The 24,328-nt window shown below is 39.7% G+C and overlaps 2 protein-coding genes across 4 annotated transcripts in view; one reads left to right on the forward strand and one right to left on the reverse strand.

Moving 5' to 3' along the window:
• The window catches only part of MDH1B (malate dehydrogenase 1B), a 28,814-nt gene extending 20,886 nt beyond the window's left edge, over positions 1–7,928 (reverse strand). Inside the window, exons 1-3 of the mRNA XM_057551354.1 lie at positions 7,863–7,928; positions 3,564–3,676; positions 29–163 (exon numbers count right to left, since the gene is read on the reverse strand). Of these exons, the coding sequence (XP_057407337.1) occupies positions 29–163; positions 3,564–3,676; positions 7,863–7,884 (270 nt within the window). The 5' untranslated portion in view covers positions 7,885–7,928. The remainder of the gene's footprint in view (positions 1–28; positions 164–3,563; positions 3,677–7,862) is intronic.
• Positions 7,929–7,999: 71 nt separating this feature from the next.
• Positions 8,000–24,328, forward strand: part of FASTKD2 (FAST kinase domains 2) — a 63,483-nt gene continuing 47,154 nt past the window's right edge. The window contains exons 1-12 of one of the 3 annotated variants that reach the window (XM_007190600.2): positions 8,004–8,260; positions 8,954–9,775; positions 12,754–12,857; positions 13,551–13,659; positions 13,959–14,082; positions 14,353–14,492; positions 15,634–15,806; positions 18,727–18,890; positions 20,194–20,403; positions 20,805–20,892; positions 22,591–22,705; positions 23,690–23,886. In XM_007190600.2, coding sequence (XP_007190662.2) covers positions 8,966–9,775; positions 12,754–12,857; positions 13,551–13,659; positions 13,959–14,082; positions 14,353–14,492; positions 15,634–15,806; positions 18,727–18,890; positions 20,194–20,403; positions 20,805–20,892; positions 22,591–22,705; positions 23,690–23,809 — 2,157 coding nt within the window. In that variant the 5' untranslated portion in view covers positions 8,004–8,260; positions 8,954–8,965 and the 3' untranslated portion in view covers positions 23,810–23,886. Of the gene's footprint in view, positions 8,261–8,953; positions 9,776–12,753; positions 12,858–13,550; positions 13,660–13,958; positions 14,083–14,352; positions 14,493–15,633; positions 15,807–18,726; positions 18,891–20,193; positions 20,404–20,804; positions 20,893–22,590; positions 22,706–23,689; positions 23,887–24,328 lie in introns of those variants that run through there. The other 2 variants (XM_007190598.2, XM_007190599.2) reach the window with 2 other exon arrangements.

The following is a 24,328-nucleotide window of genomic DNA, read 5'->3' on the forward strand; positions in this document are numbered from 1 at the left end:
GACAGATAAATCAACTTAATTTGTATACCTGGGCATGTTCTAGGAACTCATTATATCCTCCCAAAAGCAAACCCTTTCCTCCACGATCCAACAGCTCTCTCCAGATGATGGGGGAATTTTTGTGACTCCACTTATTCTTTTTACACAACTCTTTCAGCCACTCCTATTGAAAGATATAGTCCACGAGAAGTCACACATTGAATCTGCCTTGGAATTCAATTCAATACTTTAGAGTTCAAACATTAAAATACTAGTTTTTTTTTTTTACTACCTCTGTGTATACATAATAAAATTTAGATATCTTTAAACTGTAAAATATAAATATAGAAATAGTGATGAGCTGAGTAACAAATTAATCAAGTAAGAAAGAATATTCTTCGAATTCATCGACCAAATAAAGGTACTGAATGTTGCTCTCTTTCCTGAGTAGACCTGAAGTGCAAGGGTTTGGCTTAAAAAAGAAGCCAAGTTTTCCAACTCAAATGGTTTTCTGTATGAGATGTCTCTGGTTTTAGGGCCATATAAATTTGATATTGCTTTCCAAATATGTGAGTATAGTTTATATTTTTTAGATTGAATTAATGAGCTAAAAATTATCTGGGGATTTCTGATAATATTTAGTAGAAAAAGTTTAAATCATCATTATCTGGTTTGTGTACACCAGGCCTTCCAATGACAATATCTGCATAGAGACAGAATGCAACATTTCTATGGGCAAAGTACATGGCAACATTCTTGTTTTTGGAGGAATGTATAATGAAGCTACCTTACAAATAAAATCTTACAAATGAATTTCCCTTGTTGATGTTTCCACCATGATGATTCCCCCATGGCCCCTCTAGTCACAACGTAGCCTGACCAGTGAAATACTGGGAGTCTAGAAGAAAGAGACTCTACCTCAAAGGACCTTCAGCAGCAAGCAGGGCATGGTGATGTCCTGGCAGGAGCTGGAAGAATATGTACAGGACTGGACCCTGAGGGTGCTGAATCAAGAGTGGAACATAAAGCTGAACAAGAGAGAATTTATCAAAATGAATCACACTTCTGCGATTCAAGAGTGTACACCCCGACAAAGACCTCAGAAGAGAGTGCTAACATGTTGCTAGGATGGCTCTTCAAAGCTTGGAGGAAGGGATGAAATAAAATGGAAATGCCAGAACTGTCATGGAAGACCACGGAAGAAGGGATGAAAAAGCTTAGAAAAAATGGGCTCGCTAGAGTGCATATGCTATGACGGAAGGCTGGAAAACTATTGGTCACCTATGTTCTCTGGAAGGGCCTGAAGGACACTACATTCACCAAAGTGACAAGGAATGCACTGATGAGAGGGGTCTCAGCATCACTGAGAAGCCTGGTGTGGCTGTCAATTGTGGGCCATGGCTGTTAAATGACATGCTGTTATAGAGCTGGGCCCCATGGCAATTGGGATGATAGAATTCTGAAATACAGGAGGACAGGGGGCAGTGCCCACCAGAGAACATCTATTATGACAGAAGCACTAAGCAACCCAGCAGTAAGATAACTTAGACAGCTGAAGGCACAATGGGGACATGAAAAAGTTAGAGCTTATGCAATGGTCTGAGAAAACAAGCTATCACTCATCAAAGCGGATCTAGCCATTGCTGCTGCCATTAACAGAGATCAACGCTGACCTCCTGTTAATGGCACTATCCCTCAAAGACAACAACCAGCCTCTTGGTGGCAATCTGATTACATTGGACCCCTTCTACCCTGGAAAGAGCAGTGATTCACCTTGATTTTAATCAACATATATTCTGGATAAAGAATTGCCTTTATTGTTTGTAGGACTTTGGCCAGCACCCTGTTCAAGACTTTTCAAAATATTTAACCTACCAACATGGGATCCTGCATAACATCACTTTGAACCAAGAAACCCATTTTAAAGTAAAGGATGTATGGCATTGGGCATGAAACCAGGGATCCACTGGCCCTACCATATATGGCAACATCTAGCAGCATGATAGAGGGATGGAACAACACACTGAAGATACAGGCACCAGCTTAGAGACTGATACCTTGCAAGGATGGGGGTACCATCTTTCAGGATGCAATATATACCACAAATCAATAGAGTTTTGCCCCAATAGGTCAAATACATGAATCCAGGAACCAAGAATGGAATTAAGAGTGACCCTGCTTACCATCACTCCCAGTGACCCACCCAGGGTGAGGGGTGCTTCTATCAGGAAGAGTGCCATTAAACTTTAATCTATGGCTGCCACATGGTCACTTAGAGCTCCTGTGCCAAGAGATCAGCCAGTAGGGAAAGGAGTTACCATCATGGAAGGGGTAATTGCCCCTGTTGATCAGGAGCATGTAGGGCAGCTATTACCCAATGTGGGCAGGAAAGAACAGTTGGCATCTAGGTAATCCATTGGGGCATCCTTGGTAGTGTCTTGCTCAATTTTGACAGCAAATGGACAGGTGCAACAGTCATATCCTGAAAAGGGAATAGAGACGAGGGTTCAGACCCCTAAGGATACAGGTGTAAGTCACCACCACACCTAATAAGTCACCTGAATCAGCAGAGGGTGAGGGGAATCTTCAATGGATAGAAGAGAAGAAAGGTGATGAGTCAATTATGGTGCTGAATGATGTGTAGTGCTGAAATGATGTGCAGCGGAGACTATTGTTCATTTAACTAAACTTCCTCTTATAAAGTTTCCCTGGGGAGAGATGCCAACCAGAATTCTGGAAGAGCTGTTCCCAGATGGTGTGAACGTATTATATGCAGCATGGGGATCCAAAAGGCACAACTGGTGAACTAGCAGATCCTGTCACGCGTAGTCCCTATTCCTCCTTCGTGACCAAGGCACTCATTCCCCCTGCCACGAGGTGTATTGGCTGTTGATGGCTCAGTGCTGAGTCTCTCTCTGGAAATTGACCTCAACCAAAGGATGTTCCCTTGTCGAAGGTTAAGTCTCTTCCCCAGGGCAGCCCACATCCTATGACTGCTAGCTGTAGGAGAACAAAAGCCTGGCCTCCTTGCCTGTTTGGGGGGTTATCTCTGAAGGGCCATCCCAGCTTCAGAGTTCCCTGTAGGGCTGGCTGAGCCCTTTGTTAGAGCTGGATGGCAGCTCAACTTCTCCCATTGCCCAGTCCTGCTGCCCTCATTCTTTCTAAGGATGTTGTTCCCAAGAGCACTCCCCAGTAAAGGAAACTCCTTCACCCAAATTTCCATCTCAGTCCCAAAGAAGGGTGTGTCAAATAAACAAGTCCCTCATGTCATTAGAAATCAATATGAAGGAGAATTGAAAGTTAAAAAGTGCAATATAAGCTATGTGGATTCTTGGGGGGAAAATACCAGCCAAATTTATTCTACTTACAGGTTAGGGCCTCATTTGTTCTATTAGGTACTAGGAAAAAAATATAAATAATGTTTTGAGGCTGATAAGTCAGGACTTATTTTACTAATATTAAAATATCAATAGTACATGAACATTCATTACTGGAAAGCTATCTGATACACTAGCTAATATTTAATTAAATCAGAACACATTTTTCTGTGTGTGTGAATTTAACAAACTGTAAAGGCCTCTTACCTCCCAAACATCAGGATGTTGTGTAATTTTATGTATCCGAAAATCAGGAAGATTCTTTTGTAAATAATCTGCCAGAAGTTCTGCTTTAGCATAATATGGGCAATCTGCTCTACCTAAAAAATTCAAATTAGCAATATTTTCTTTCATCACATGGAAATTATCATGTAGTTACAAGTATTTGTCATATAATTACAGAATCAATCACACAGTTACAATATAATTTATATAGAGTTATAGCATAAACTGCCATAACATAAACTTTTGATTTTTATTATATTGGCAAAATAAAATGAATTTCATAGGAGATCAGAATCATTAGTAATAAAATGTGGAAAGGAAAAAAGACTATTGAATATTTATTCTCCTCCAGTGCTATATTAGACCTCACTTCCTCTAAGAGGCTGCCAGGCTACTAATTAAGCATGAACTACTCATAATGAACTACTCATTAGTAGCTACTAAAAGGCAAAGTGTGAAGTGAGGAGTGGTGGTAAAATCACATGTGGACTTGATATGTATGCAGAGAGTATTGGGGGAAGGGGAAGGAGAATTGGCGGGAGAGAGAAGAGTCTGGCTTAACTTCTTTTTTCTGGCGTGGGTAGGTGATCCTGACCTTACTAGAGAGAAATCATGGGTGAGAAGTTTAAATTATAAAGTGCAGCTGGAAGTATCTGTAGTATATCTAAGTGGATATGACCAGCAGGCAGCTGCACTTGCAAATCTGAAGAGCAGGCCTTATGTAATAGCTTAGGATACAGATATTGCAGGCATAAACACAGAGGAAGTGACAGCCACTAAAGTTGGTGGGACTGGATGTCTGGTAGAGTAGGAGGGGCAGGGGCCAAGGGCAGAACCCTCTCTATAGCATTCTTCCCCGATTACTCCCAATCACCAGTTCTTCAACCTCCTGGTGACTTCTAAGTCATCAACCCCTCTCAAACTCCCCCTGGCTATTAGCCTCCCTGTTTAGTTCAAATCCATGGCTCATGAATTCAGACCACTCTTCTGGTTCATGTCTTCAATTCTCTTGCCCCACTGGGCTTCTGGCAAGTAAGCCTGGTAAAAGCCCCTCACCCTGAATGAACCCAGTAAATTGCCTTTTCTGTGCCTGGGTTTCATGTACTTGGCACCCCTGGATAAACATGGTAGGACCAAGCAGAGCGGCACCATTATAAATTCATAGTCACCAGTCTTAGCTGGCCCTCAACTCTTCCTGGAGGTCCCTCTGTTTCCCTTGGCAGCACTCTCTTCTGGTCTCTACAATTACCATTCCAAACTGTCTACTTCCTTCAAGCCTCTTCCTTCTCTCCAATATTCTTCTGTATATCAGAAGACAACAGAAAACTCTGCTTTCTAATTTATGCAAACTAAACCAAATCATACAAAAAGGCACCAGTTGGGAAATCCCCCAACCTCCTGCCATCAAACCTACTAGCCTATCTGCATTTGGACTCATCCTTTCCTTCTTTCTTCTATTCAGTGGGAGAGGGATCCTACCTCGTATCCAGATCCAATCTCACCACTTATGCTCTGAACACCACCCTCTTCCACCTCCATTGGTTATCCCCTTTTTCTAGCATCTTAGCTCTGTTTCTAATGGCCTGTTTCTACCATAATTAAAATATACTCATTATATTTAAGTTTCTCCTGTCCTGAGAAACAAAAAGCCCATGACCCCCTTCAGCCGTTGCCTTCTACCTGCCCTTTTCTATTAAAACTTGAAATAGTTCTTGAAATAGTTCTCTACACTTGCCATCCCCAGTTCCTCACTTCCATTGATTTCTCATGCCACTGCAATCTGGCTTTTCCCATAATTCTCTAGAAGGTCACCATGGATCTCCATGTCACTAAATCCAATGGATACTTTTTGATCCTTTTCTTGTTGACCCTTGGTAGCATTTGTCTCCCTTCAACTCTTGAAATACCCACTATAGTGGGGGCATTCTTCAGGTTTTCTTCCTACTTCTCTGGCCACTCCTCATTACACTTTTAGGTTCCTATTCCTTTATTAATGCATTAAAAGGTTAGCATTTTACAAGGCATCTTATCTTCATACTCTATGATCCTTCCTGGATAATCTCCTCCACTCCTTTGGTTTCAAGTAGAAATCTGTATTTCCAGTTCAGAACTATCTCCTTATCTAGATGTCTACACCCTCCTGTATTTTTTCAACTCCTTCTAAATGTCTCATAGGCACTCAGCATGTCTATGACAGATTTTGCGACCACTCCCCTACTAAATTTGCTCCTTCTCTTATGTTCTTTATGTTCATCTACCCAGTTATTTAAGAGTATTAACAGTATCCAGAGTATAAAGCCTACTCTTCTGCTGTTTTTCCATGATTTCCCATCTACCCAGTTATGCAAACTACTGCTTGGGAATAATTTTAACTCTTTCTTCTCCCTTCCTTTCTTCCTCCACCTAGTTAAATGTCTAGTTCTATAGATTCTGCTCCCTAACATCTCTCCAATCCATTCACTTATTTCCATTTCCATTGCCCACCTTCCTAGACCAGGCCATCAGTATTTCCTTCCTGGACTACAGTACCTAACTGGGCTCTGGGCATCCAGTCTTTTTCTTCTCACATTGTAGCAATAACACTCAGATAAAATGCAAATTTGATTATGTATCTCCTTCCAAAAACCTTCCATGTACTTTAGATAAAGTTTAAAATATTGAGGGCTTCCCTGGTGGCGCAGTGGTTAAGAATCCGCCTGCCAGTGCAGGGGACACGGGTTCGAGCCCCAGTCCGGGAAGATCCCACATGCCGTGGAGCAACTAAGTCCGTGCACCACAACTACTGAGCCTGCGTGCTGCAACTACTGAAGCCCGCGTGCCTAGAGCCCGTGCTCTGCAACAAGAGAAGACACCACAATGAGAGGCTCGTGCACTGCAATGAAGAGTAGCCCCCACTCGCTGCAACTAGAGAAAGCCCGCGCACAGCAACGAAGACCCAACGCAGCCAAAAATAAATATAAATCAAAATAAATACATCTAAAAAAAATATTGAACGTGGCTCACCAGAATATACATTATCTAACTCTGGCCTTAACATATGATAGTCTCTTCCTTGTACTCTATGCTCCAACCCTACTAAATCTTTTTCAATTTTCTGCTTATTGTATACTCTCAAAAATCACCAAACTAGCTTTCCTCATTGCAGCCCCACTCCCTGCTACCCGTGCCTAATTTACTTTCCTCCTCCCTACTTATTTCCTCTCCGATAGGTAACACTCATCTTTCAGGACCCTGATTAAAAAATCACTTCTTCTGGGAAGTCTTTGCCTAAGAAAGGTCCCCTGCCACTGCCACTGCTCCTATAGAACCCAGCCCTGCCACTGCCACAAATGCAACATTCTCAAAAATACTCTTCTGAATGAATACAGGAGCAAAGGAAATAGGTTTTCAGGCAGATGGGAGATGACAATTGTGTTAAGGCATCAAAGAGTTCAAATAAGACAAGGACCGGACAGCTTCTGTAAAATCATTGGTGACTTCGGTGAGGGCCATTTCTGAAAGGAGGCAGAAGTAGAAACCAGATTGAGTGGAAGGAGGACCTGGAGATAGAAGAGCAGTCTACCCTTTTGAGAAACTTGCTGAGAGGAAAGGAGGCAGGTACAATAGCCTGCTGCAGTAAAAGCCTCTTTGGTGGTTTTCTGGATGCCAGTCGACATTTCCAGTCCATCCCCTCCATTGCTGACAAGGAGGGTTTCCTAAAATGCAAGCTCATTAAGATACCCTCCTGCTTAAACATTTTAAATGACCCCTCATTGCTTTCAGCATACAGTTCAAACACCTTTGCTTGGTGTTCTTGAAGTGCAAGGATCTGGCTTCTGCTCCCATTCTTGCCCCAGGTCCAGTCACTTCCTCCGTATCCAGAGGCCATGACACTTCTAGCCTCTGTGCCTTTTTCTGGAATGTCCTCCCTATTCCAAACCTTCACAAATCAGCTCTTGTAACACCCCCCAGAGCCCTGTGCACATACCCCTCATTGCATTAATCACACTGTATCAAAAGTACTTGTTTACATGCTTCTGTATCCCAGGAGACTGAAAGCTCCTCGAAGGCAGGGATGTGTCTTTCCCCTCACTGTATCCCCTGTGTCCAGCAGTGCTTTGTACACAGTCACTGCCCAACATACATTTTTGAATGAAAGCATAATAAAGCCTGGGTGGTCCATTTAGAGGCTGGAGTTGCTAGAACATAAGCCAGTTAAGAAGATCACTGGCAAGCGGTCATAGGAGGAGAGTAGCTGTCGGTGTTTTGAGCGATCTGCGGGCGGACGCGGGGATCACTCACCAGCGAGTACGAATTTGGCCATAGTGAAGCCAGGACCCGGGGCCTTGAACCGCTGCTACACCGTTTCCAGGCAACCACGCCGCTCAGGACCTGGCGCAGGCGCACTCTGAAGCTGAGCGCGGACTCTGGCGCCCAGCTGGAGAGGTTGCGTGTTAGGGTACACAGTTATACACTGTCAGTAAAAGCTCTGTGGTCTCCCCCGTTCCTATTCCCCGCAGCTAAGAAAAACTAGTCAGTTTTTCGGTAGGCTTTCTTCACTCCAAGTAAACTATTTCCAACCTCCCGCGAACATAACACTTTTTGACCTATGAAGGATCCGTAAAATCTCGCGATACGCTCAGCTCGCGGGGAAGTTGTTATGGCCGCGTCTCCGTATAACCGTGGGGCTCTGAACTAAGGTAAGTGGAGGGCGAGCATAGGTGGAACAGGTGGTCGTACTACGCCTTAGACTTCTTGCCTTTCAGAGAAAGGTCTCAGGAGTTGCCCGGGAAGTAAGTTTAGGGAGGTGGGTTAATACTAAGAGGTCCAGCTCCGGAAGGACGGACTCCTGACACCGGTTCTGAGACCCGGTGAGACTGTCTGGTTGTGTCTCCAGACAAGCGCAGGCCACGTGCAAGCATCACTTTAGTTTGCTGCTGCTGCTTCTGAGCCGTTCTACTTGTCCAAGTCCTTATTCTTAACAGTTCGTGTTTAGCTGTAGTTAAATCCTTGTGTTAAAAAGTATCCATCAAGGTTAAACCCTTATTTTTCATTGACGACATCTTCAAGGCAGTGGTAACATAAAATGCCTTACTGCAAAGAAAACTTTGTAGGAAAACTTTAACGTCAGAAATCCACTTCCTTTTTTATTTTTTTAAAACCTTATTTGTACAACGACTACTTCCAAAGTAACCTTGCACCTTTAAGACTGTGTATATACACATTGTGGTAGAAATGGAGAAAGCCCATATTGCTAACATGGTTTTACCTTTTTAACGGAAATCTTAATGTCTCCCTAGGGTCTCACTTTAGTCTCTGTTAAATGCATTTGATATTTTTAAGTAGAAGTTTTACTCTAATTTTTATCTCTCTTATAACCCCTTCCCCTACAGGAAAGCTACGGCATGTGTTTTCTTTCATATTTAGAAGCGACGTGTGTGTGTGTGATCTTGACAACTTTAAAGCCATTTGAAAGTGTTTCAGTGGCTAGGAAAATGAAAAACAGAGCAGGTTCCTTTTTATGGAACCTCAGACAATTCAGTACTTTAGTTCCAACAGGCAGAACTGTGAGGCTGTATCCTTCGGGATTTTGCAGACCAAAAATTGTTTATTCAAACTGGAACCTTTTCCAAAGTTACTTAAGTAACTTTGATAATAGAATGAAGTCATCTATTAGATATCTCTTTCAGGATGCCTTAATTTTTAAATCAGGAGGTGATGGCTTTCAAACAAAGGGCATAAGCACTGCAGCAGTCCTTACAGTTGACAGACTACTTTGTCCTAGAAGACTGTCCTTTAACTCAGAACACTTTGTCTCTGATAATGGATTGAAGAAAAACTTTCATCATGAGCCTTCCAATGAAGATGTTCTCACCAAGAGAACAAAACCAACCCCGATCAACTGTAGAAAACTGTCTCAGGAGTGTAATTCCCTGAGTGATGTGTTAGATATATTTTCAAAAGCACCTACATTTCCTAGTAGTAACTATTTCTCAGCCATGTGGACAATTGCCAAACGGATGTCTGACGACCAGAAGCGCTTTGAAAAACAATTGATGTTTAACCACCCTGCGTTTAGCCAGCTGTGTGAACAAATTATGAGAGAAGCCAAGATCATGCACTACGACAACCTGCTGTTTAGTCTTCATGCTATGGTGAAGCTCGGGATTCCTCAGAATACGCTACTTGTACAGACTTTGCTGAGGGTGGTCCAGGTAAAATCAAAAGGAGCCTTAAATATACTTTTACTTGGTTTAGCATATCTTGAAAGAATGATGGGATGTAAACATGTAGCCTCCTTGAAAGAAACTTACCTTTGGAATGGTAGTTTATATTTGTTTCTGCATAGATATTATATGATTTAGAGACCTTAAGTTAGCCAGATCTTTTTGCTGTAGAAATTTATGAAAGCTTGCCCCATTTTTCTTCTCTGGAGTTGAGTAATAGTGAATAAGCTAAAATGGGAAGAGGTACAAAATATACAAGGAAAGGTTGGGTAGTTGAAAGAAGAAGAGAAGGGAAGGGAACTAGTATTTATTGACTACCTGTACCTTTTTCTTGTGTTGTCTTATGTCATCTTCACAATAGCCCTGTAAGGTTGATGTTACCTCAGTTTAGCAGATGAGGAAAGAGATTTAGTGATGTTAAGCAACTTGGCTAAAGTCACACAGCTACTGGATTGATTTATTCATACAGTAAACATTTATTGGGTGTCAACTATGTATCAGTTACTAGACTTGTCACTGGGGACGTAAAGATATAGAAGACATGATCCCTGCCCTTATAACCTAGAGGGGACAACAGATATTTTGTAGGTAATTACAAAAATAACCAATGTTCATCTGATGAGTCATACATTTACTATGTTGTAGGCATGGTGCTGAGCATAGGGAATACAGTTACAAAATAACGGCCACATAGAGCTTTCAGTGCAATGAAAGAAAAATATAGAGAATGTATTACAAGGGCTTCAAACCTAGTCAGGAGTATGCCTTCATTATGGGAAGAGGTGATGGGGGAGGAGGATACAGGATTACTGTTTGAAGCAGTGATAGGTACAAAGTTTGAAAAGAGGATTGTCTCATGTAATTCTCAGTGTAGTTTTTAAAAGTAGGTATTGTTACTTTCATCTTACCGATTAGGAAATTTAGGCTTAGAGAAGTTAAATAACTTGCCCAAGGTCACATACCTGTTAGTGTCACTATCTGTAGGTACTTGATAAATATTTGCTGCGTGAATGAACAAACACCTCGACATAGTAGAGCTAAAATGCAAGCCCAGTAGGAGATGATGTCTAAGCTGAGTCCAAGAAATGGCCAGCACTTAGAAGATGGATAGCGAAGGGGATGGTGGTTCAAGCAGAGAAGACTATATGTTCAAATCCTGGAGAATAGTTTGCAGAGCTGAAAGTAGTTCATTGTGGCTGGAAGTACAGAATACTGGGGTTGTGAGTTTGAGGGAATGGGGAGGAAATTGTGTCTGTGGTTGTCAAGGAGGAGGGGTTGGGTGTCGTGGCAAGGCATGAGGTTGGGGAAAAAGGGGATGAATCCTGAAGAGCCTTTTCTGCCTGGCTAAGGAGTTTGGATTTATCCTGTAGGCAATGGGGATCCAGTGAAATATTTTAAGCAAAGGTCATCAACATGTTCCAATTTGTATTTAGATTACTGTGGGAGTGGGAAATGGAATGGAGGAAGGAGCCACTTTTAGTTTCAAACAAAGGAGTCAGTATCCTGTTTGATGTCACTGAAATGACGCCAGATTGGCTGAGGAAAAGATGAGTTCATTAAAGTAATCATTTACCTTTTAAGAGTGGACTCTTCAGACTTCTGAACTCAATGATCATAATTAAATAATTTTTTTTGAAGACAGGAGTTTCCTGAGGATGATCTGATATATATCCTATTCTACTATAGAATTCAAGAATTGGGTTCATAGGTATATGAGAGTTTTTAACTTTAACTTTTTACATTACTGTGATTTCCATGCTCTTGCCCAGGAACTAATTTGTTTGTTGTGTGTGTGTGTGTTTAAACCGCAGAATATCTGTGTTTTTTGGTGGACTGCGTTTCCTATATAGTTATTTAAAAGTGATTACAGTAAGTCACTCTACCTGGTCAGTGATGCTCTAAATGAATTTTGGACAGGTATTCACATCAGCATAGTATCTGCATTGGTGAGGAATGAACAGTGGATATTTGGGGTCAGATTATCTGTACGTATAATTGTATCTCACTAACATGTTGGAATGTTGCAAAGACATTTTAGCTAGGGATGAAATATGTCATCAGTGAAGTTTGCCCTTCAAACACATAGCCAAGTGGTCTTTTCTTTCACAGTAGATATTGATGGAATGCTATAAATTGTTAATGGAAACCCTCTCATGGGAATGAGACCTTTTTTCCTTCCAGCAGTATCCATTTCTTATCATTATCTGGTTCTGACTTGAGACTTTGTGAGTAGTTAGTCATGTATTGTAATTTTAGCAAAAGAGCATACATCTTTCAGATGTGATCACAAGTACTCTTGTGAGGTGTATAAGCTAGTTGTGATTAAATTGTAGAGCACTAGGTAAGCTGTGTTGTTACTATTTGCTTTCTAAATTAGGCCATTTCTAGAACCTAAATTAGTACCCTAATTCAGAGGATTTGAAAGAAGGATCCATGGAGCCTGGGCTCCTCTTGAGATCCAGGTAGTGGTGGTAAAATGTGACAGCAGATGTGAATTAGAAAGTTCACAACTGAGGTTGCAGTTCGATACCCAGGAAAGGATATAGGGAAATTGTAAGCGCAGCTGTGTAAGATTCTTTAGGGGTAGGAAAATTGTCCTGTAGCTCTAGTATTACTGCACTTGTCATCATGATGGCTTTGGGTCTCAAGAAGAGGTAAAAATAATGTTTGATAAAAGTTATTTCAGAAGGGGAGGAAGGTAATCAATATCAAATCATTTTCAGTGATAACGGAGAATGTAAAAAAAAGGTTGATACATAAAAGAATGTGTATCAATTATTTGGAAAATTCACTTACATATGACATCTTGTTTTCCAAAGATGCTGTTTATTGTGGACTGACTGTGTGAGTTATTGGTTTGATACTTAATCCTTTAGTTGAAAGCATCAGTTCAGTGGTTTTGCTTGGGTGAGATAGTCTACTATGAGCTCGTCACCTGTGGTATTTTTGTCATTATATTTCAATAGGAACGTATCAATGAGTGTGATGAGACATGTCTTTCAGTTTTGTCAACTATCTTAGAGGCAATGGAGCCATGCAAGAATGTGGATGTTCTTCGAGCAGGATTGCGGTGAGAACTGTCTTACGCTTTCTTCAAGTGCCTTTCTCTGTTTCTCTTAAATCAAAAATGAAGATGAAAGTTGAGCTCCCTTTTTTGGAGTGGGGGCATGGAAGACTTCGTTAGTAGTTATGGTCTTTAATACCTTATTAAACTTAAAATAGTGACTCTGGATCAGGTGAAGCTGGAAATAATGCTTCTTTCAGGGTCCACCATAAAATAAAAGGTGTGGGTAACATTAAAATCTAAAATTATCTTAAAACATAGTACTGATGTGGGCTGGGGGATAACTGATATGTACTCAGTTCATAATGGTTAATTGGGTACTATGTGGAGGTCACATGACACTGGCCCAGCTTGAAAAGGAGGTTAAGTTTTACAACTTATAAAATTGATGCACCTAATCTAATGTCATAGGTTGATGAGAATAATTTTTAATTCCCTTTTTCATTGACTATGCATTGAGATGTCTTAATATAGTCTCCTGATATTTGTTCATGCATAAAGACAGCAAAATAATGTGAGAGAAAACAATACTAGGCTGGTCCTGGAGCTTTCACTATTTGCACTCTCTTGGACAGGTAGATCATTTCTTTGGGCTTCATATTCCTTGCCTAGAAGTAGAAGCTGGACCAAATGACTTTTAAGATTTCTCTCCTGGTTTTAAGATCCTAGGACTGTGGTATTTATTGTGTTTGATGACAGGATGCTAGTTGATCAGCAAGTTTGGAAAATAGAACGTGTCTTCACATTACAAACTGTAATGAAGTGTATTGGAAAAGATGCACCGATTGGTCTTAAAAGGAAATTGGAGGTAAATACCTTCTGAATTTTCTCTGTTGTGTAAAATTTGAAAAAAATATTTCTTGTGATTTGCTGTCACCTCCTAAAGTCAGTTTATTAGGAGGACATTGTGCTTTTGGATGTAATTTTGCTAAAGTGAAATAATAGAAATAGATTTATTTTTATCTGTATGTATATTTACATATATTTATCTATATATCTGTTTGTCCGAGTCATTTTGCTCAAACTTTATCCTTTTTAATTTAAATATAGGAGTTTAATTTATTTTGCCACAAATGAAAAATTCAATCTAAGTTTACTTTTCTTTAGATGAAAGCCTTGAAAGAATTAGACCAATTTTCTGTTTTGAATAGCCAGCACATGTTTGCAGTACTGGCCGCCATGAATCACCGCTCCATTGTCCTTTTGAATGAGTGCAGTAAGATAGTCACAAGTAAGGGGATTTTTCTTATATGATTTGTAGCATCCGATCTGTTCTGGACTATATTTGTTTTGTTTGTTTTAACAACTTTGCTGTTATATGAAAAATATCTGATGATATGGTTAGATCTAAATTTTATTTTTGCCTATAGTGGTTTTTTTTTTTTTTAACAAAATATAGTGCTATTTTTTCTAAAGAAACGAAAGTACTGTGTATATAGTATCTTGGATCTTACAGTCAAAACCATCTGGTAATTCTTGTTTCTTTAACTCATTCTTAAAGGTAATATCCATGGGTGTCCTTTTAAAATATTGATCAGCATATTGCAGTCTTGCAGAGACCTCCAATACATTAATATAGATCTTTTTAAGGGAATAGCAGATTATGTGGCTACAACTTTTGACATGTGGAAGTTGAAAAAAGTAAGTATGTTAACAGTTTAGAAGAAGCCTCAGAAACTTTCAAGAAACGTATTAATTTATTTAGCATTCGAAATAATTTTTCTATCATTTTAAAGTGGTTTAGATTCCAAAATATTCCAATGCTAAATCGGCTTGAAAAACTAGCTCCTTATAATTTTTGTCTGGGGGTTACCTATTAATATATTATTCAATGTCTGGACCATCTTTCTATCCAAAACAAAAATTATATTGTCCAAAGTTGGTTTTCTATTTGTTTTTCAAAAGGTTGTATGGTACTTTGGTTGGATACTAAGGATTATTTCTGTCTTTCTACTTTTCCTTTATTAGATTTAGAATAATGGGGATAGGTGATGTGAGAGGCTTAACGCCTTTTGAAGAATAAACTGTCATTACTTAATGGTCATGTCTGTTTTCTATTTATGGAAAGTTTGCTTGTTCTAGAGTAAGAGCCTTTAAATTCAGGGCATGTGTTAATAATTAAACATCTAAATGAAGCAGCTGGTAAAAACTTCTTTTTGTAGTAAAGTAGTGGTAACCATGTTAGGTCACTGGTTTAGTTCACTTTGGAGGGTGAGGTTGAGTTTAGTATGGAAATTGATTTTGGAAAGAGAAGTACTTATTGTGAGAAAGACTTAAGAGGGAAATGAGAGGTGAACTGGAACATTTAATCATCGTATTTCAGCTCTATTCTCAGTTATAGAAATTAGTATTGAACATAGAAATTTTTGAGTTATCTCTTATCTGTTAGAATCTAGGAAGTGTCTAGGTTTGGAAGGGAGAGCAGTTCAAAATTGGCTTGGTCGTTTTGAAAAACTTCAGGAGAGGTGTATTTAAAGGTAATTTTCAGAACTGTTGTATGAAAAGCGTATAGGAAAAGATTTATTTTAAATGAGATGGAAATATGGAAACCGTTGTGTGCTCTGGTTCTCAGCTTATAAAAAGAGGTTGCTTGTTAACTCGATACTCTGATTCAAGAATAACTGGAACAGATTTTGTAAGGAAAAGATAATTGTTCCTTTTAAGGGAATATTTGATCAGTCAGGACAGTTCTATTGCGGTTTAAATTTTTTGAGATCTAAAAGATTGCTAATAGCATACTGTAATTCTTAAGAAGTTTTCCCTCAATTCTTTCTTTTTTTAGGTTCTTTTTCTCCTCATCTCATTTGAAAACTTTGGCTTTCGACCTGTTAGTTTGATGGACTTGTTTATGAAGAAAGCAGCAGATGAACCTGGCTTCCTAAACGTGAAAAGCCTTGTCTCTATTCTTCATGTGTATTCTTCTCTCAATCACTTCCACAAATGCTGGACTCACGAGTATGTACTTGTTCTTTTTTTACTTTTTTATTGCCACATATCGTATTTATAGAAAAGATTACGAAGCTCAATGAATTCTTACATGCGAACCCATCCATGGCCTTCATCCATGTCCAGAAATTAAACATAATATTCCTTATTTATGAAGTTAAACAGAATTTTATTTTATCTTTGCTAAAGATATGTGCTTTGCTTTTGCCAGTTTCTTTGTTCTTTGCAATATATTTGGTAATTCAGGATAGGAGTTTTCATTTCAAACTCTCCCCGAGCTTATTCCCTCAGCTCCTGAGTTTATAGTTTAGTTTTGACCATAACTCTTCATTTGGTCCCAAACTACTGTTTTCTATTCTTTTCATTTTAACCACAACCGTGCATTTCTACTATTAAACACAGCAATTTCTCAAACATGCTGTGCTCTTTCATCTTCTTTCTACCCAGGACATCTTTCCTTCCTCTCTAGGTCAGTTCTAAGTTTCATTAAAAACCAGAAACGCATATAACATGTCATTTGTCATTTGTTAGAAGAGTGATTAAAAGTGCAGACCCTGGAGACACCTTGCTCAGATTTGAATCCTAGCTCTGTGATTCATTAGCTACTTAACTTTGGCAAGTTACTTATCTGTGCCTCAGTTTCTTCATCTGTTAAAATGAGGATGAGAAATAAAGAGTTATTTCTAATCGTATTGGGTTGTTATGAGGATTAAATGAGTTAACCTGTGTCAGGTTCTTAAGGCAATGCCAGACACACAGTAATTGTTAGATTTAAAAAAAAAACTAGAGTGTCTGTCACAGAGGCCTTGGAGGAAAAAACTAGGGCAGTTCTGAGGGTCTCAGTGGCAAGGTTCACTGGCCATCTCTTTGCCATCGAGTAGCTTGACTCCAACAGCTTTTTGTCCCTGTGGTTTTCCCTCAAAATTCAGATTTCCAAAAGAGAAAATCTGATTGAACGAGTTTGGGTCACATGCCCATTTCTTTGGGGCAGGTAATCAAAGAAGTGCTGGGCCAAGAAAAGCAGCTGCCCACTGTGCTCTCCATTGTTGTGAAAGACTCAGTTCATACTGCATGTCATGTGCCTTCCCTTAATTGTCTCCATCAGAGCCCCTGTGCTTGTCATGTCTTATATAACTCTTTGGTGGAGCCTTGACACATAGCTGCAATTATTTGTCAATAAGCCTGTCTCTGCTCCATAATTGAAAAGCACTCTAGAGCTTTTTAAACCACTTTATCGAGGTATGAATAACAACATGTAAAATGCTGTGCATATTCAATGTATACAACTTGGTGAGTTTTTAGCTCATTATTCTTGATTCTTCCTTTTCCACTAATATTCTCCTCCTCCTCATCTAAGTTTATTTGTTCATTTAGTCGGAAAACTTGTACCAAGCACTCAGGTACTTAAGACAAAAATGAATAAGACATAATCCTTTTTGCAGTTAAATATAGCATGAACATTGAAGTGATAGAGTTTTATACAGTGTATATAGGAATAGAGGAGGGATGTACCAGGATGCTAGCCTGGCGAAGTGGAGGGTCAGGGTGGGTGCCAAGCATCCTGCCTGGAGGAGTTGGTACCTGAGCAGATTTTGAAAGATGGATAGATAGGAGTTAACAATGGAGAGACCATTCTGAGTAGAAGGGACTCCATATTCGAGTCAGGAAGGAAAGAAACAGCAGAGTACATGCAGGGAACGACACAGATTTTGGTGTCGCTGAAGCATGAGGTAACAGCATAAGAAGTGGGATGCGAGGAGACTGGAGAGGTGATTACCGCTGGGCTCCAGATCAGTCCTCTGCAGCCCCGCTGTTTCTTGCTGCATACTCCAAACTCCATCAGTTCTCCCTTTAATAAGTGTTGCCTCACTGTTGTCTCTAGACCTGTTAGCAGTCCTGCTTAGCCTGTCACAGCCTTCCTCACTCGCCCATCTGCTTCTCACGGGACCTCCCAGTTGATCTCAGACATTTCCCTTTACGGCTCGTTGGTACTAAGGACTTACTTCTGGGCCTACTCGCCCTGCTGTGAGCCTCCCTGCCTGTGCCCCAGCCTCGCTGGTTATTACAGCGTGAATAGCATGTACTTTCAGGCGTTAGTTTCAAGTGGTCTTCCCTTTTGCCATCTTTCCACTTAACTGAAATTCTCCTTATCCCCAAAGCTACCCTATCTACTTTCTTTCCTGTACACTATCACAGTACTTTGCAAGTATCAATACTTCCTTTTTTCTTATATAATGATATATAGCTTATGCCCTAAGAGTCAAATTGACCCGGGTTCCAAGCGTATCTGTGCCGTTTATTAGCAGTGCCACCCTGCACACGTGACCTTACCTAATTTTGATCTTTCCTCTCTTCCTCTGTGCTCAGCTGCTTTGTTATACTGCGTAACGTTAGCTCGGGTGGTAGGATTAGGCTATCAGTTCTTTTAACTCAGAGTATTAATAGCTAGAGAATTTTAATTGATTATAAAACTGCAGTGGAGTTCCAGGTCTTAAAGACTTACTCATGATAAAAAATCTAGCACAATGGTTAAAAGCCTCTGGACCCTGACAACTTGGATTCCAGTGCTGTCTCTGCTACTTCCTGGCTGTGTGTTCTTGGACAAGTCAGTTGACCCTGCTTAGCCTGTTTACTCATCTTTATTATGAAGAAAATAATGATACCTATCCCATAGAGTTTGAATAGGAATTAAATGAGTTAAAGCTTATAAACATTTGCCCTGTGTAAGACATATAGTAGTAGCTAACATTTATTGAGTGTATGTATTTATTATGAGATAGTCACCGACCTGAAAGATGTGTGAAGACTTATTGCAAGCCTGATTGTTTTATCCCCTTAAGGCTGTCAGTTCTCTGACACCTCACTAGCTCTGCCATGACCTTGTCTACTCTTCATATTTGAAAGCTGACTTTCCTTTCTGCCCCTGTAGGTTCCTAGAAGTTATGGCTAGTGCTCTCACTGGTAGTCTTCACCACATCTCTTCTGAAAACCTGTTGAATGCTGTGTGTTCGTTTTGCTTGATGAACCATTTTCCCCTGGCCCCTATTAATCAGCTTCTTCAAAAGGACATCATCCATGATCTGCTGACGTCAGGTAGGATGTCAGTGCACAGTGGTGACTAAAATAAAGCAGTACTGCCAGGCTATCAGGTGATTCTGATTGGGGTCTCAGTTGCAGCAGTGTTAGTTAAAACGTGTGGAGCGGGTGCTCCTGATGAAAGGACCAATGATGGTGAAGTCAAAGGGCCGTGCTTCAAACCAGCAAACCGGTGGAGGCTCCTTTAATGACAGATCCTGCCCATAGACAGCATGAATAAGAAACACAGCGTCATTGTTCTTTTTATTTATACTTCATGCACCTGTGCAAAGGCTAAATGTTCAGGTTGTTCTTTATGCCTTGATCAGAGGTGTTTGTACTTCTAATCCTTATGTGGCACGTTTGAAGCCAAGTTAAGTCAACTTTTGCAGCTATAAACACTTTGTCACTCATGGCCTGTAATGAGGGCACAGCTGTTAGATCAAGAAACCAAATAGTTACCAAAGTAGTGAATTTATTTACTCTTGGAACCAAATTAATTGTTGTCTTTCAGTCTTTACTGTTAAATAAGGAAAAGCAATATCAGGCTAGATGTGTAAAATTTGATGATGTATCTGGGAATAGAGTATTTTAAATCCTTTTAAAAACAACAGTATGAAATTCCAAAGTTGAAGTGTGGAGAAGGAACACCACGTGCTGATACTTCAAGCAGTGTAACGTGGAGGAGACAGCCGTGAACCCAGGAGACCTGGAATCTAGTCCCAACTTTGCCTTTAGTTAATCAGGAGGTGTTTTAACATTCCTGAGCATTTTCCCATCTGTTCAGTGAAGAGTTGAGGCTAAAGCACCTTGAAAGATATTTTAAAGTTTAAAGCATTATCAGGGCACTGACCTACACACTGTGGGACCTCGGGAGACACAGAGAGATTCCTCCTGATACGAAGCAAGTGATCAGAATTATAGGTGCATTAATACAATTTCTTAAATGTAGCATTCATATTTTTCTTTTTTTTTTTAAATTTTTTAAAATTAATTAATTAATTTATTTATTTATGGCTGTGTTGGGTCTTCGTTTCTGTGCGAGGGCTTTCTCTAGTTGTGGCAAGCGGGGGCCACTCTTCATCGCGGTGCGCGGGCCTCTCACTGTCGCGGCCTCTCCCGTTGCAGAGCACAGGCTCCAGACGCGCAGGCTCAGTAGTTGTGGCTCACGGGCCTAGCCGCTCCGCGGCATGTGGGATCTTCCCGGACCGGGGCACGAACCTGTGTCCCCTGCATTGGCAGGCGGATTCCTAACCACTGCGCCACCAGGGAAGCCCAATATTTTTCTTAACTATATATTTTCGTTCTCTTTTTTTATTAGGTGACGTGGAGAGGAATGTTCACAAGCTTCATGTTTTGGCTGCCTGTCTAAAACTTGAAGCTCCTTGTCACAAGGACACACACTTAGTGCTGCCACAGCTGCCCCCCACGTCATTACATCCACATGCAAAGGTTGCCGAGGTGCTGAGTAGCCTTCTGGGAGAAGGATGCTTCTCAAAAAGTGTATGGTTGCCACATAATTATTATATTGGTATGGGACTTTATATAATTTTCCTCTATTTTACTTTTTTTCTGACAAAAGATAAGACGTTTACTGCAGCAGTCTAGTGTGGTGCAGCATTGGCTCTGGAGCTGGCCTGCTGCGTGTGGACTTTCACTCTACTACTTACTAGTGCTATGCGTTAGGCACTCAGCAGCCTCTTTCCTTATCTGTAAAATGGCAATAATAATAGTACCCATCTCACAGGGTTCCTGTGACCAACAAATGAGATTATACGTATACAATCCAGACTAGTATTTGGCACATGGTAAATAAGCTCAGTATAGCTTACCTGCTGCCATTATAATTATTGGTAGTAGTAGTATACCTTTTCAAACAAAAAATCACTTTCAGCAACGTTTGAAAAATTAGTATCAATTTTTTTCTTTCAGATTTTGAAATCAGAATGGATGCTAACAGGAGCCAAGCGCTTGCATTTTCTGACGTGGATGCGGTAACTTCTGCTACAAATATTCAAAGGTTGTTTACACATACGCATTTGCTGGACTTTCTAAATTTAAATCTTAATTCTCAAAGACTTCATATTAAATAGCAGTAACAATACCAAGACCTTATATTTGTATAGAGCTTGTAATGCACCGAGGGACGCCTCATCCATTAATCTACCCCTTAGGTGTAAATGTGGGACACTGTGGTTGAAGACAGTGGATTGGAGTTGTCCATTTAATGAAACAGGCAATTTTTTAAAATCAGGTTTTAAAGCTAAACAGTTCAATGAAACAATGCTAATATAATTGAAACCATCAGTGCAGTGTAAATTTTTGACAAGATAATGCAGTAGTGATCATAAAGAATGACGGCTTCTACTAAAATCAAATACCCAAAAAATTTGTTTCTCTACCACCAAACCTTTCTAAAGGTAGAGAAACTTCAGCTTTTTAATTAAGCTGTATTGTATATGGATCAAACCATATTGAAGTTAATTAGAAGTAGTTTCCTTGACTCACACAGTACAGAGGGTGTTTCTGGGAGAAATTGATGCTACTCCCTGAGAGAATATTCTGCCTTGTAAGCATCTGGATCAGGTCATATTGCGCACACCCTGTGTTCAGTCATTCTTTGTGGAAAGGCTCTGTTAGGGCCTGTGGGGCACGCAAAGATGAGTCAGACATGGATCCTGACCCCAAGCGACCTACATCCCCTACTGCTTTGTAGCACATGCACATAAGTATGGTAGAGGGAGGTACAGAAAAAGTCTGTAGGGATTCAAACTCTTATCTCCTCATCCCTCTCCACTCATACACAGCTCTGTAACTTTTGCGCCTTTCTAAATCCATCTAGCTTGTTCCTTGGCCATCTTTTTCAGCCACTATCTTCCTTCTACATATTACCCATCTTCCCTCAAAAAGAGGCTTTCTCTCTGACCAAATTGAAAGATCATTTTTCTTTTTCAGGTATTCATCTGTTCTGGCATAATAATATAATGTAGTAGTTCTCAGCCTAAAGTACCGAGAAAAAGTGAGGAATCAGTGTTCCCTTAAAGATATGAAATTTCTCTTACTTTATCTCAGATAACAGCCAGAGTATAACAGAAGACAGTAAGGATACAAATGTCTTTTTCTCCCCCAATGAACTTAATCTTTCCAAAAGGCCATGAACAATGAAAAACAAATTACACCTTCTACATTTTTGTTACACGTATACGTTTTATCTTTGCAGCAGTCTTGCCTATCTCTTAGTGTTTTCTTTTTTGTATTTGGTCTTCCCATTCTGGTTTTTAAATGTGTCTGTCTCTGGGAGATAATATGTACAAGCAGAGCATTTTCCATTTGGTATTATCTACATCAGTGCTTCTAGTAGCATAAATAATTATGTTTAGATCAGAGATTAGCTCTGCACAGGAAAGCCCTAAAATGGGTGCTTTCATATCTGAAAATTTTCCTCATCGAGAATGTAGCCATTCTTAAAGATGGTTAAGGGATACTGTTTGTATAAAGCATTTTTATAAGCTTGTGGTTCCTAAGATAGTCTTCATATACTGGAATATCTACATAGTCTAGGTAATGAGGAAGTGAAGGACTAACACCGGAGGGAATGGTGAGGAATGTGGTAAGTGGAGAGCTCAGCTTTGAAATCTCCAAAGAACGAGGATGCAGCAGGATTGTACATGGTCATCTCATTAGTAACTGGTCTCACGTTTTGTGTTTTTGTTTTCAGAGTAGCTGTACTCTGTGTTCCTAGATCTACGTACTGTTTGGATTCAACCCACCCCAGAGGATTCCTTGCTATGAAAATGCGGCATTTGAAAGTAATGGGTTTTCATGTGATCTTGGTAAGAAAAAAATGCAAATGAAATAGTCTTCAATTACTGATGTTCATTCTGCTGGGAATGTTGCGGTTGAAGCTGGTTACTAGGACTAGATGAATTGTCAGCAGTATTGGAATAAGTGTTTTATTTATTGTTTTCTTTGAAAAAGCACATTTCTGGTACATGATTTGGCTCCTACTCAGCTGATTACTATTATTTACTTGGGGTTTTATAAGTGCTACATTTAGTCAACTTTAATCATTTTTGTTAAGTGAAAAATGTAAATAATATGTGTACTTCTTTAATTTAAGACACATGAAACCATATTCAGTTTCTAGGTTATCTTGAACAGGGGAAGAAAAGATGTTAATTAAAGCTTTGTTTTCATGGGCCATTGTGAGGCTGTTAAGGATGTTTGTCACTAGAAAATGCTGGATGATTGTAAGAGGATGCTTCTTCCTCTTCCCTCCTTAGGCTTTATTTGATTCTGAGCACAACTTTTCTTGAACAGCCTCTCTAGATGTCTCTGTATGGAGCAAGAACCATACGAATAAATGTATATTTATGTTAATGTTGGGATCTATCTAAATGCCACTCATTTGGTCCTGCATATAATGTGAAATGTAAATATTTGAATCTTCATTATGGTACTTTAGTATCCAAAACTGGATCATGCCCGGTTTACCAAGGTTAAGATGGCCCATTTCTCTTAATGGGCTAATCTGTAACACTTTTTTTTTTCATATTGGCTATTATTTATATTCTAAGGAAGATTATCCCAAGAAAGGAATTTTTGCACCCTTTAGAAGACCTTTAAAGTTTTTTTATAATTTTCACTGTGAGAGCTTTCTTCGACCCTAGCACATAGTCTTACTAAACTTCTAAAATGTGCGTAACTATAAGTGGTTGGCTGATGTTATTTTAATATCCTTGGATCTCGAAACTAGCTTTTATTTTATACGTCGTCATCTTCTTGCAAACTGATTATTTTCCTCTTTCTTTGGTAAGGTCAATAATTGGGAGGTGGAAAAACTAGAGATGAAGGATGCAGTCACATTTTTGAAGACTAAAATCTATTCACCGGAAGCACTTTCTACTGCTGATATAGATTTACAAAGCACATGTTAAAGTAAAAAGCAACCTTTTAATGTTATTAGACATAAATTTATAAAAATAACTTTAATAAAGACTACAATTCAGTTGTCGATGGAACTTACCTGACTGCTCACCATAATAGAAAGTGTTATTTCAGTTCACTGCTAAAATTAAAGTTGAGAATGAAAGAAATATTGTTACTGGCACTTTAGAATATGCTGAGAAAATTCGAGAAGGGTCATTTTTGCAGTCCTACCTGTTCCTTCCAGTGCCCAGATACTTCATAAATTCATGAGCTGTAGGTTTTACTGTTTCTCATTAGCTTTGATGCATTCAAAACTGATTTCTTAGTTGTGATGGGTTGCAGGTAAGTTGCTGTGGGCAGTCCTCAGGTTTGGAATCTAAGCTGTTTTAGGACTCAGGTATGGACCACATTCAAGCACTGGCCACAAAGCAATTGGGCTAGGGTCTCAAATTGTAGAATGTATAAGAATTAATGAGGTAGTGTGTTAAAAATGGGTGAGGATCAGGCATCTGCACTTGTAACAAGCA

Source organism: Balaenoptera acutorostrata, chromosome 8 (genome assembly GCF_949987535.1).
Source record: "Balaenoptera acutorostrata chromosome 8, mBalAcu1.1, whole genome shotgun sequence".
NCBI lineage: Eukaryota > Metazoa > Chordata > Mammalia > Artiodactyla > Balaenopteridae > Balaenoptera > Balaenoptera acutorostrata.